The sequence below is a fragment of the Dermochelys coriacea genome, chromosome 17 (assembly GCF_009764565.3).
Source record: "Dermochelys coriacea isolate rDerCor1 chromosome 17, rDerCor1.pri.v4, whole genome shotgun sequence".
Taxonomy (NCBI): domain Eukaryota; kingdom Metazoa; phylum Chordata; order Testudines; family Dermochelyidae; genus Dermochelys; species Dermochelys coriacea.
In genome coordinates, this window is record NC_050084.1 from 3,281,120 (window position 1) to 3,294,149 (window position 13,030).

Sequence of the window (13,030 nt, forward strand, 5' to 3'; positions counted from 1 at the left end):
TTTAAACATGTGCTACAATAAACCTCCCATGAGGGCTGCATCTACATCCCCCTGGGAACGACCACCGGGTCTGTGCCTAACTTGACAGCAATGACATTTTTCTACCTGCTGGGTTACCCTTAGGAGCCCGGATGGATCCGGGCTGGTACATGAGTAAAAGGCCAGCCCCAAAAGATGTGTTGAGGCAAAGAAGCTACTGAAAGTGATCAACCCTGCACTAGGGAAGTATTAGGAAGGGCCAATAAACCACCAAAAAAGCTGCCACTTCTGTGTTCATAGCCCCTCTCTCCCAATCTCTCGAGGCCCGCAGGAACCACAGCAGCAGGTGAGATGAAGGGCATGGAAGTCACAACATTTATTACAACACAACTAACTAATACAATGGTGCAGGCTGCTAAATAATTTCCAGCCTAAATTCAGCTTAGGAGGAAAACTAACTGCCTTGATCAACACTTGCTCGCCTTAGGGATGTTAGTAATGCTTGTCGATGTACCTCAGAGGAGCCAGGGAGGCGTTGCAAGAGAGACGGTGTAAGCACTTGGTCCAAAGTCCTTCTTCCTTCCTCCTCTTCCTCAGCCAGTAAGATGCTTGTCAGCTGCTGGTCAGAGACAGATAGCTCTTGGCATGCGCCAGTGGCCTGGCTGAGGTACATGGCAAGGATGTGCTTACACTGCAAGATACGGATGTGAGCAAATTAGCAATAAAGGTGACGCATGACTGGCAGGCTGGCTGCAAGGCTGGGGCCTGACCCCAACATGTTCCAATCCTAGCAAAAAGAACACGGGCACAAGCTAGAAAGCAGGTAAAGAATTCTACCCCAGACAGTAGCCAGGCCCAAGTCAACTGTGTAATCAAGGCAATGTTCACCCTGAGGTTTTGGTACAGCCAGCCTGGGGCTCCTACCTGCATCAGGTCTCCTGGGTGTCTTGTGTGCCCCTGCTGCTCACACAGCTGGCTGAAGATGCCACAGGGCCCAACTCACACTGTATCCTTGAGTGAATCAAAGACAGGCAAGACCCAGGCTCACTAATGCCTGGCATGACTGCCCCACACCTGCCATAGCCAGGATCATTCCTGGTCTTTCCGTCCTAGCTTAGCTCCTGCAGGACCTTGCCCAAGTCTTTTCGACTCAAAGCCACACGGTTCCCATATAAACACACCATGGGCCTGGCCCCTCTATTCGGAGGGCAGAAGATGGAGACAACCAATGTGAGATGCCTTCTGCTCTCAGGATATTACTCAGAGGACTGAAGGGTCTTTCCTGTGGGGAAGTGAATTATGAAGCACTGCTGTGCCCTGCACCCTTATCCCCACATCACCCCCCTCACTGACTGTTTCCCTCTCCTGTAGGCAAGCGTACTGGTCTTCAGTGCAGAGGAGGCTCCCCTTTGGAATCCATTAAAGACTCCATTATAACCAAGGCAGCCTGAGGATGAGTCCTGGGGCCACTGATCTTTACTGTCATAAATAGTAACACTTCACTGCAAACCAACTCTACCCCATAAGCTCGGCTTCTCACACACACCTCCCCACTGTCAGATCAAGGCATGGTGGCCACAGATTGCCCCAACATTTCAACACTTGCATGCTTCCTCCCTTGCGCAACCCAGGTATATGAAATCCAGCTCAGGGAAGTGTGTCAGCGGCACAGCCCCCCCGCGCTCCCCCACTCCCTCTCACCCAAGGCAGGCAGCTTACCACCAGGCTGTCGTTCTTCCGCAGCACAGAGAAAGCAAACGCAGGGCACGTGCAGAAGTGGCAGGAGGCATAACAGGTGTACAGTTTGCCTGAACTCCCGAGGACCTGGAACAGACAGAGTCTCAGAGTGGGCCTCAGAAATGGGGGGGCTCTGCCTGCCATTTCGCTCCTGACTCCCTGCCAGGCGCCACTTCTAACTTATCCCCCCAGCTGCCAGGCAAACTGCATGGGGATGGGGAGCTTGGAGCAGCACATCCTGAAAGGGGCCACCTGAAATCCGGCACATCATATCTGCACTTTCCGTCTGGAACCTCGCCTCTCGCAACGGCAGGAGACAGGCTCCCCCGGCCACTCCCTGGCCTGTGCTACGCAGGGGCCACTGGTTCAGCTCCTTCAGTGCTACCACAGGGTGCCATTGGGGCTGACACAGCTCCTGCATTAGGGTGATGTGTACACGTCGTCTCTCCCACTGGGGGAGCTGAACCCAGAGTGGGAGTGTTTTAAGGGAAGAGAGGCCAGTGTCAAGCCCGCCTGTCTAACGGATAATGGCACGGTGAGGCATTTGATAGTTCAGGGGGCAAAGGAGCCAGGAGAAGTGAGCCAACCTGGCTGCTGAAGGTCTTGAAAACTCTGTCCGACAAAGGCCAGAGACAAGGGGCTGGCTGTGCTCCATCCCCACTGCCTCAACTAACTTCCAAGCATGCCCCAAAGAAAAGATTTATCATAATACCCTGCCTACTTATCCACAAATGCCCCCTGACTTACAACCTGTGCACTGGGGATGAGGGCTGCAAACTGGGCAGCAATGGGCCCACAGCGCTCCTCTGCCCAGGGATGCGGCTGTTTAAGAGAACTCTGCTGCTGAGCACATGGTCCCTCTCACACCAAACCGGAGCAAGGCTCCAAGCTCTCAGTGCATGGAGAGGAGTGTAAAACCCCTCACAGTCACCCCAGGTCTTCAGACCATCCAGCAAGTTCCCGGCGGACAAACCTCTTGCATCTTATGCCGGACAAAGGGAGCTTGTGAGCCCCAGGCCCCAAAGGACAGGGTGGGAAATAAACCAGAAGGCAGCCCTTGCTGGGGACTCTTTTCTCCTAGCCAGCTGCAATGGCTGGAAGCCATAAGGGGGTCTGGCCGTTTGGCTGCCCCAAGCAGCTGCAGTTGTTGGATTTCAGTTTTCTTGAATAAACAAAGTTCAGGTCTCTAGAGAAGGGGCCTCGCTGTTCCATCTCTGTGCTGGGACCATTTCAGGGGAAAGTCTCTGCATCCCTTTCCCATGTGCTGCCCCTTCACTGGGGTGGGGGAGACATCACTAGTGGGGATTACGCCCCACTCAGCAGAGGAGGGGCATGTTTTCAGTTCAGGGAAGCAGACAGGCAAGATGCGCTCTTGGCCGCTGCTGCGACTGATGTGAATGGCCTGAAAAAGCCATCGCAGAATCTCCTACTTATAACTTCTGGCAGGCAGACAAACAGCTTGTAGGAGTTAATCCCACCCGGTGCTCTCCCCTGAGCCTCCTGTTCCTCTCCTCAGGTGCTGCACAGGGCGGGGAGAGAAATCCGGCTACAACAGCAGTGCCCCAGTTTCTGAGATCCGATTCCAGTTCAGCCTGCGTGTGCAGCTCACAGTATGCCCAAGGGGCATTTGTCAGCCCTGCAGACACGGGCAGGGGACTTGGCCTGGCCTTAATGCCAGGGAAGTTCAATAGTTGGCCCCCTCTGGTAGCCCGTCTCTGGCCAGGCTTTCCCTGGGGAATCCCCTCTCTTAGATTTATCTAGAGCCAACTGCACAAGGTTATTTAGAGGGCGTGGGTGGGTGCGAATCTCTTACTGACCTCATGAGTGGGCAGACTAGACTATTATTGTAGTCCATGCTTCACAGAAATCACAACCAATCGCACCTGCCTCTATCCCAATCTCCTTTAAACCCCACAGTTACTGGACTCGGGCCTGACCTCCAGCACATCTCCACTGATGTTGAAGGCCTTGTCTACCCGTATGAGGGTTAGAGTGATCCATGCTGCAGGGTGAATGTGAAAGGCTAGACTTTTGTCGGTGTAATCCCCATGGGAATGCTCCTCTTCCAGCATGGGCCTTTTCCAGCACTGGCTTATGTTGCTTTGGAGGGGTTTAAGCTAAACCAAAAAGCCCCACTCTTGTCCTGGTCTAAGTGTGTCAACATGGGGTTTATATCAGTGCAACTTGGAAAGCTTTGCTGTGTAGACGAACCCTAAGGAAGGGGCCCTGACTGGATCCAACGACCCCACAAACACTCTTTGCTCTAGTCCCACAGAGCAGCAGGCTTTGGCACCCCCTGGCTTAACAGTGAGCAAGCAGCAGAGACCGTCCGAATTCTGTGCACTGACACGCATCTTCAGGAAACCACGCTCCTTCTAGCCTCCTCCTAGTGCCCACACTATCTCCCCTCCAGATCCAGTCCCGAAAGCAGCTCTCCTAGGAACGTCTCTGCATCACAGTTCCACTTTCCCCGCCAGCCACATGCCGACTGACTGACTGGGCCAGGGGCTGGCTCAATATTTTACTTGGGAGCACTCATTTCATCTCCCCCCGCCCCCAATCTGGTTTTTGGATTGCTTCCCAGCTGGACTGTGCCTGGTGTCTGGAGAGGAGCAGAAATGGTAACTGGGGTGTGTTTGCACTATGGAAAAGACTGGGCTTTGATCAGAGACTGGTTATTCACCTTGCCGGCCCTGGGCTCCCCTTCACTCCACACTCTGTGTTTGTTTCACTTGCAGTAGGTTTGTTATTCTCTGTCTCGTTTGATTGTTTGCTTGCAAGATTAAGTATGTTGATGGCAACTTTCCCTCAGCCGAGTTCAGAGGCTGCCAGCGTTGCTCTGGTTGAACATTTCCCCCGTGGCGCTGGCTGTCCCTCCCAGAAAAAACAGGCCTTTCACGTCTCTCTGATCCAGGTGGAATCTCAAATCCACGGGCCATGCAGCACTGAAATGCAGCAAACAGAACTAGAGGGTGCCCTGCTCCCCTCTGCCCGAGATGCTGTGCTGTCTCCTCCCATTGTCCTCTCCAGTCTTGGGGAAACAAGGGCTGCTTTGCAAACTCCCATGGGGCTTGTCCATCCCCTCCTGCAAGAACTCAAGAGGATCAAAACCAACCAAAACGCAGCTTCTGGAAAGAAACCACTCTGGAGTTCCTGTGATGTACATCGAGCCAATGGCGTGAATAAGGCTGGGAGCTGGATTCTGACCTCAGAGACAGGAGCACATACCACGCTTGCATGGCCAGTGAGCGCGAAGAGGTGGAAGTCCCCAGACATACAGCCAGGCTCTGCTGTGGGTCCCACGGTGGAAAAGGCTCCTGAGCACAAAGAATCAAGGCAGACGGGTGCTAGTTTTTAAACGTTCAAACCTTCCTCTCTTACTGTCTCTCTGTGGCATGAATAAGATGAGATCCAGGGGAAACCAGCACAGGAGATACGGATAGTGCAGCGCTGGAAAACTGGCTGCACAGACATTTGGGGAAAAGTCAGGTGAATAGTTGTTCCATTCCAGCAAATGCCAGGTTCCTCTATCATCTGGCAGCTCTCCCTGCAACCAGCATCTGATTAACCAGCCCCATATGGCTAAGCCCAGGAGCTGAGCAGACATTTCCACGTGAGCATTTTAATCTGTTTACAGACAGCAGGGCAGGCTGCCACAGAGTTCTAGGAAATTAAAATGAAAATATATTTAAACAAATAATCTAATAAGGATACAGGATGTGAACGATCAACACTAAACAAAGAGATCAGACCAACAGCTGAAGGCAGAAAGGGGAAGTTAGGCAGGAGGGATGGAACAGGCTTGAGATGCCCAGTCTGAGCTTGACCTGTTGCCATTTCACCCCATTCCCGCTGGCTGGCTTCACTTCCATGGCCTGCTGAGTACCCGTCACTGGTCACGCTGGGTGTGGCTAACTAGTGCCCAGACTGCACAACATCAAGGGCCGCATTGGCAATTGCCAGGAACCCAAAGCTTGCATCTATATTTGCATATATTTTAAAACCCCCCAAATAAAGGCTTGTGGCTCTGCCGCTGGCTGGTGCTTGTGTCTCGGCTGACCAATTATGAGAAACTGCTTGTTTAGGCCACCAGCGGGTTTGAGGCATCCCCACTCCAGAGCTCCAGGGAGCTGGCTGTAGCCCACAGGCTGCAGTTCAGATGAGCACTAGGAGAGTCCTTCAGATGAAGGCTAGAGGGTCCAGACTGATGTTGTAACATCAGGCCTGGAGCTGCTAGCCGCTGCAATCCCTGCACTACCGTACTGAGCAGGAGGGGCAAAGGGCTGCTTTCACTTGAATGGGGATATTAAGCTGAGGCCAGTTTCTGCCCCATCTCGGCAGCTGGAAGGAAAAGTGACCTACGCTGCAGGGAGCAGTATCAGGTGTGTGTCCGGAAGGAGGCTGTTTCTGAAGCAGTACCCAGGAGACGGACCACAGGCAGGGGACTGGTACAGTCCATTAGCACTGACATCCCTTCCCATCCATGTCTGAGCCCTGGGCTGCAGGGGCACCATTCCTGAGGGCAAGTCCAAGCCTTGTTTTTCTGATAGGTGGATCTATGCATTATCTAGCCCGCTGAGGACTTTTCCCTCGCTCCCAGCAGACCCTCTCCTCTGCTGGGAGTAAACACTCACATCAGGGGTGTGCCACACGGAAGTCTGGCCCACTGACATGGCTCTCCTCAGTTGGTTATATCAGCACTGAGCCGTCAATGGATCCAGCCCAAGAGAGGGTAATGAGCTGTGAGAGAATGAGCTACTCCACGGGCAGCATGCCACCTCAGTGCCATGGCCTTGACAAAGCCCCTGATCGCATTCCCGTCTCAGTTCCAGTCACAGTCCTTGGGGGGATCTGTGCCTTGCCTCAGCACCTCAGAAATGGCAGCTACAGCTGCAAGGAGGAGGAGTGCTGCAATGGAGCTTCAAGCCCTCAAAGAGAACAGCTCTCCATAGCAAAGACATTACAGCAGCAGCAATTCCGCGCCTCAGAAAAGGAAACCAGCTGAGAAATGCACGCCCAGCCTCCAGGCTATTTATCAGCTGGGAAGATGTCCTCACTCCTCTTTGCCAACCCACTCCCATCCTCTCTGAGCTGCTGGAAAGACCAGACTGCTGCTGGGAGCCCCTTGGCGCAGAAGCAAGGCTTTTTACTTACTAGCGCCTGTGGATTGGCCACTTGGCTTGTGTGTCTAACCCTCTGCTCACTGGCCAAGACTTGCTGCTCCTTTCCCCTACAGGAACCAGCCTCCGATTCTGCCTCCTGAAGCGGGGAGGAGAGCAGCTCTGAAGTCTCTTCTTGTAAGTGGAAATTAATCCATTAATTGGGCTATGTTAGCGAATGATAATCCATAAAGGAAAATTGTAAATATTGTTTGGTCCCACTGGGGATTGTCAAAGGCAATCACATAGCAAAGAGCCTGGTCCATCTTGCCCCGGAGTCAGTGGGGTTTTACTCCACTCAATGGAAGTAGGATCTAGCCCTCAGAGGGGCAAACACATGAGAGGGCATGTGCACTAGCTAGGTAGGCAGCTGGGGTGTTTGCCTGGCCAAAGCAGCTGAAGCTGCCCCTTTGTAGGACCCAGTAATTGACGATCAAGGCTGGGAGCTCTTTGGGGCAGGGACTCTCACTCTCATTGTGCACTGCCCAGCACAGTGGGGCCCTGCTCTCTGCTGGGCCTTCAGCACTGGCCATAGCACAAAGAAATGCCCCACGTCACCGAGCCAGTGAGCAGAGCTGCTCGGGTGGAGGGAGAAGGATCTCCTCCAATGCAGCTGTTCCTCACAGTGACAGCGCTGGTGGCCAAGGCGGGGGAAGAGTTCTCCATCGCTGCCAGGAGACGGGAGGGCAGCAGTCAGACAGCTGGCCACGCCACACACAAGGCATTAACACCACATACAGAGCACGCATGCTCACTGCGCTGTCCAGCTACCTCTAAGTAGAAACTGGGACCAAGCCCAGCTTGTCTCTGTCACTTTCCTCCAAGGGCTTCCTGAGAAGGAATGTAAACCTAGGGGCTCAGAGAGGTACAGCACGCGAAGGGTCCAGCCCTGCTGGCCGCGAGGAGTTGCTGCAAGGTGAGCTGAGGATGCACTGAGCCTGCATAGACAACGAGAAGCACTAAGGCCTCCCCGCAGCACTGTTTCTGTTTAATGGGGGTTCACTTCAAAGGCTGACTGCAGCCACTTAAAGGAGAGGAGTCCAAACTTGGGCCCAGCGAAGGGCCCAAAGGTTGCACAGAGCTGGGATAAAATGGTGCAAATTGCTGCTCCCCTCAGCCTTAATATGTAAGTGCAGCTGGTTAAGACTTCACATCTCAGCATGCAATGCTCCATCTTAGCCCTAAAAACATTGCACAGAGCCTGGGAGCTCCCAGGCTGGGCATTTAACAAGAGCAGCAACAAGGAAGGAAAAGTCTCAAGGCCTCCAATTAATAAAGGAGGCGTCTTCCCAAAGAATCACTGAAGCCCAGAGACAGCGGCGGCCTCAGGGCCCTGGAAGCAGCAATTAGTCCTTGTGAAACACCAACAAGCAACCACAGCCCCTCAACTCAGCCCAGAGACTGTGTTCCTAGGCCCATGGGTTTATGAATCAGGTCTTATAGGTGGGTCCCACTCACTCTCCAGAGTCCCCAAGAGCAGTGAAAGCTCCTCACATGACTCGGACAACACAGCCCCTGAACACGTGACAAGGATCACACCCTTATCCAGGGCAGAGAGGCGACTGGCACCACACTCTCCTCTTCTCCCCAGTTAAACAGAAGGGTCTGCGGCAATGGCACATCCCAGCCCGACCCTGGCCAGAGGTAGAATGGGACTGTTTGCAGCTGTAGGGAGGACAGCTGGGGATGCTGCTCAGGGCTGTTCCAACACCCAGGGCACAGTTTGTCGTTCTTCAGAGGTGCATTGAGCCTGGTGCAAGGTTCAACTGGCAGTGATGGGAAGGCAGCCCTCTGATTATCCCACAACAGGTACAGTGTGGGGAGCCTCCACACATTAGCCCCTTCTGCTAATAGGTCTCAATCCTGGCCCTGGAGGACCCCACTCTGTGGGACAAGGGCACTTGGATCGCTGTGGCCCATTCAGACCTTCGCTTCTCTACCAAAGATGCCAATTTTAGGGTGGTTTTTGTGATACAGAGACTTGACCATTGTGAGCTGAACTCCACCCCTTGATTCAATTCACACCACTTCCCTAAATAGCTTCCAGATGCAGCAGAGTCACTAGTCCATCGCCCCCAGCTGGGCAGAGAGTTACCCCCCTGTTGGTAGCACACCCTGCTAGACACAAGAGTTCAGGACACTCGGGAGACACATTGTGATGGGTAAAAATGGGATCAAGGCTTATTCTGCAGAGACGGGGCCCTATCTGAGAGTTCCTGCTTTTCCCCAAGAGACAGAAGTGATACAGAACTTTGAGGGATATGATGAAAATTCTAAACTGAAATCAGTGATCCCCAGAAAATATCCTCCTAACACATAGGAGCACAGGGAGCTGCTAGCTCAGATCAGACGAATGGCCTTGTCTCTGGGAGTAGCTGGATGCTTCTCGGGGAGGTGTAATGCAACGAGTGGCACCGTTCTGTGCTGCGAGGGTTACATTAACACTTAGCACTATGGCTCTTCTGTCCCGTTTAAGATGTGGTATGTTTCCATGTCACATCCCTCTCCACCTAAGGAGGTTCTGAAACAGTCAGTGCATTTCCTTATTCTATGAGGCACAGGGCCACATGGGCAGACAGCAACCGCAAGGGACTAGAGAACTTGAGAGTGAACCAGGAGAAAGCCTGGTCTGTACCTGGTACACAGCCCTTCCGCTAGAAGACACGATTCGCGTGACTGAGTGTTGATCAACCAAATCCAAGGCTGCCACAGCAGATGAGCCAAATACAAATTTCAGCCTAGAAGAGAAGAAGTCCCTGGGTTAGACTGTGTTGCAAAAGTCTGGACTGCTTCAGCTCCTCTTGAAATCAATCGGAGTCTTGTCATTGGCTCTGATGGGAGCAGGATTTATCTCTTAAAGGCCATTGAGCCAAACAGAGCCCACGATGCATGTGGCCAGGGATCCCCAGGGCATCTCTAAAGGCGTTCTGCAAAAATCCCAGCACTGCGTTAGTCTGCCGTGCTCAATACCCCCAAATAAAACCTGATTAGGAGCAGTGAAGCACATTGGTCATTCTCTCTCCTTTCTTCAGGTTCTCCTATGGGACTGCCAATCCCAGCCCCAACTCCAGGAGGGAGGGATAGCTCAGTGGTTTGAGCATTGGCCTGCTAAACCCAAGGTTGCGAGTTTAATCCTTGAGGGGGCCATTTAGGGATCTGGGGCAAATATTGGGGATTGGTCCTGCTTTGAGCAGGGGGTTGGACTAGATGACTTCCTGAGGTCCCTTCCAACCCCGATATTCTGTGATTCTGTGAACCTAGACACTGGAGACAGCTGCTGGCATGTGGGGCTGTCTCTGAAGGGACAGATCCCACCCCCAAGAGGATCTGTAAGGTTTTCATATTCTTATGTCTAAGGTGGAAGATGAGAACTGCCCCAGTTTCCATCCCAATCACAGACAATCCCCCAAGATTTTTCAACCCCCCCGAGTAAGATTTAATTTGAAATAAATTATTTTTAAAGTTTTTTTTCTTTAACGCTGACAAATAAAAGGTTCTATCTGGGGAGGACAAGTCCCTTCTCCAGTGTTGTGACCCACAACCCAGCAGCACTGGCCAAGTGCAAGAGGCCCAGAGCGTGAAATGGTCACCATCTCCAACTAAAGTGAAAAAGGAGCATCGATTTCAGGCCTGGTCTTTGAACTCTGTGGACACAAGGCATTATCAGCCACACAGGTAAGTGTCTGGCTTTAACGGGGGATTTTTAACTTGGTAGTGTCCTTTTAAGGACCACTGATTATCACAAGTGGGGCATGAGGGAAGGGGACACAGGCTTCCTTTATCCACAGCGTGTCTACGGGAGGCTCTCAGCATTGCTATCACCAGGGCAGGCTTTGGCAGTTGCAAGAGTGGAAGCCACAGAGCAGCCAAGGTACTAGCATTTAAACCACTGTGACACCTACCCCTGCTTTGAGCGGGTCTAGATAACACCGTGGTAAAAAACACCAGCAGCTGCCCTGTCTACATAAGACCTCCTCACGGGGAAGTTGCATTACTGGCACCTGCAGCGGGACAGCTGTTAGAAAAACCTAATGTAGGGCTCTGGAAAAGGAGCCAGGCTCCAGCTCCCCCAGCAGCCAAAGTTGGCAAGAGGAAGAGCTACATACCCACCAGCTGCACTCCACTCTGACAGACAGCAGAGAGCCACCGTGTTGTCAGAACGGTTATCAGTGAGGATGCAAACAGGAGCAGCATTAGAAAAACCAAGCGTGTGGGCATGGGGAAAAGGAACTGGTGTTTCTGGCACACAGAGCAGCATAAATATGCACAGGGGTCACTGTCCCAGGTGGGAACATTGGTCCTGTCAGTCTGGAATCCTGCTCCAGCTGTGACCAACACCTGATGCCTCACACTAAGAAGGAAATGAACTAATCTATTGTGCAATAGAGGGTGGGGCAAGGGGACGTCTTCCTGACCCCAGGAGAAATTAGCTCATGCCCTGAAGCCCAAGATCGGATTAGCTTACAATGGCCGAGTCATAGGCTGAGTCTCATAATTGAGGCGTAAGTCAGTGCTCTGCTTCACCCCAAAGCAAGCTGGAAAAGTACGAAGCTGAGGGCCAGGGAGAAATACTTCACCCTCTCCCCTGCATATGGCTACGCCCATGCACAGTCCAGCTCGTGATTAGTCCCCTATCTAGATGCTTCCTGCTCACATTCCAAGGGCTGGAGATGACTAGAGATGCTATTCCATTGGGATAGTGCACATTCGTCAGCATGGTGGATGCTCGTGACCCCCACTGGGAGACTAGAGTTTCTGTATTCCTTCTGAGGTATTTACATTCAGCCCCCCTGCAGAAAGGCTTTTATCTGCATGTGTTAGACATCACGTAGAGGTATATGATTAACTGTGTGCCAGCTATGTATATTTGAGCCATTAACCTATTGTCCAGCTTAGAGGCTTAAAAGTTATTTTGGATCTGTACATTCTGCAGATTTGACTGCGTTCCAAAGAGTTTAGAGGTAATAAAGATAAGCTTTATAGACCTTTTAATCCACAGAGAAAAACCCATGCAGTCTGGATCAGTCACAAAGGTAAACAATAAACAAGGAGATGTGTAAAGGAAGAGATGGCTAAAAACAAGAACAGAAGGAAGCAGAAAAGCTTCTTATTCTGGGAAGAATGTGCTTGATCCCTGTCAAGACACACAGAATCCGAGATAGATCTGTATGTTCTCAGCAGTACAACTGGCTCAAGTCTACGTCAACCCCATTGATTACATGCCGAACAGCCAGACCTACTCTTGGAGGAGAGGCAGAAATTGAAAGCAAACAGAGAGTGATTTCATCAAAGGAAAGGGTGGGAGGGTGGGGAAGGATTCCCAGCATGACACATTCCTTAATGATTAGATTTACAGGAGGGGCGGGTTGATTTGAATGAATTTCAATGGCTGTCGCAGAAATTTTGCAAAAAGAAAAGGAGTACTTGTGGCACCTTAGAGACTAACAAATTTATTAGAGCATAAGCGTTCGTGAGCTACATGCATCCGATGAAGTGAGCTGTAGATCACGAAAGCTTATGCTCTAATAAATTTGTTAGTCTCTAAGGTGCCACAAGTACTCCTTTTCTTTTTGCGAATACAGACTAACACGGCTGCTACTCTGAAACATGTCATTATGCAGAAATTTTGGAGATTTTTCCCTAAATATAGTTTTATCGATGTACATCTTTGTACTAGCAGGAAATAAATCAGCAGCCAAGTTGAAATGCAGTGACTGGAGTAGGCGAGATTCAGAACAGATTCAGGAATAGAATCAGAATATTCCTGAGCCAGAGGGCATTGGTGGCAACTAATCGGGGTGTGGGGGGGAAATAGTTAATAATCAACAGTTATTAAGTTATCAGTGGGATTCCACTAAGATAACTTTACTCAGTTTACAATGAGATTCTTTTCCCTCCTCTTCACTTTTAGATTGAGAAAGAAATCAACAGTTCTGACATCTATCAATTAACATTTAACTCTTCCAAGCCCAGTTATGGTCCATCGAGGACAGGGAGCCATGGAGTAAAAACGAATGAGTCTCTCAACCTACAGAAAAGCAGTAAGACTCTTACCAGTGGAGCTGAGTGAATAATTCATTTTTAAGTTTGGGGGTTGAGCCCCCCGCAATTTTGGTTCAGTTCAAGCCAAAACGGATTTTTGATGTTTTTTCTTG

The 13,030-nt window shown here is 51.4% G+C and overlaps 1 protein-coding gene across 11 annotated transcripts in view; it reads right to left on the reverse strand.

Moving 5' to 3' along the window:
- The window catches only part of ZSWIM7 (zinc finger SWIM-type containing 7), a 30,062-nt gene that overhangs the window by 9,681 nt on the left and 7,351 nt on the right, over positions 1 to 13,030 (reverse strand). For 10 of the 11 annotated variants that reach the window (XM_043499517.1, XM_043499518.1, XM_038375258.2 and 7 more), the window contains exons 5-7: positions 9,511 to 9,613; positions 1,699 to 1,803; positions 494 to 670 (exon numbers count right to left, since the gene is read on the reverse strand). In XM_043499517.1, the coding sequence (XP_043355452.1) occupies positions 494 to 670; positions 1,699 to 1,803; positions 9,511 to 9,613 (385 nt within the window). Of the gene's footprint in view, positions 1 to 493; positions 671 to 1,698; positions 1,804 to 4,399; positions 5,380 to 9,510; positions 9,614 to 13,030 lie in introns of those variants that run through there. The other variant, XR_006276240.1, reaches the window with a different exon arrangement.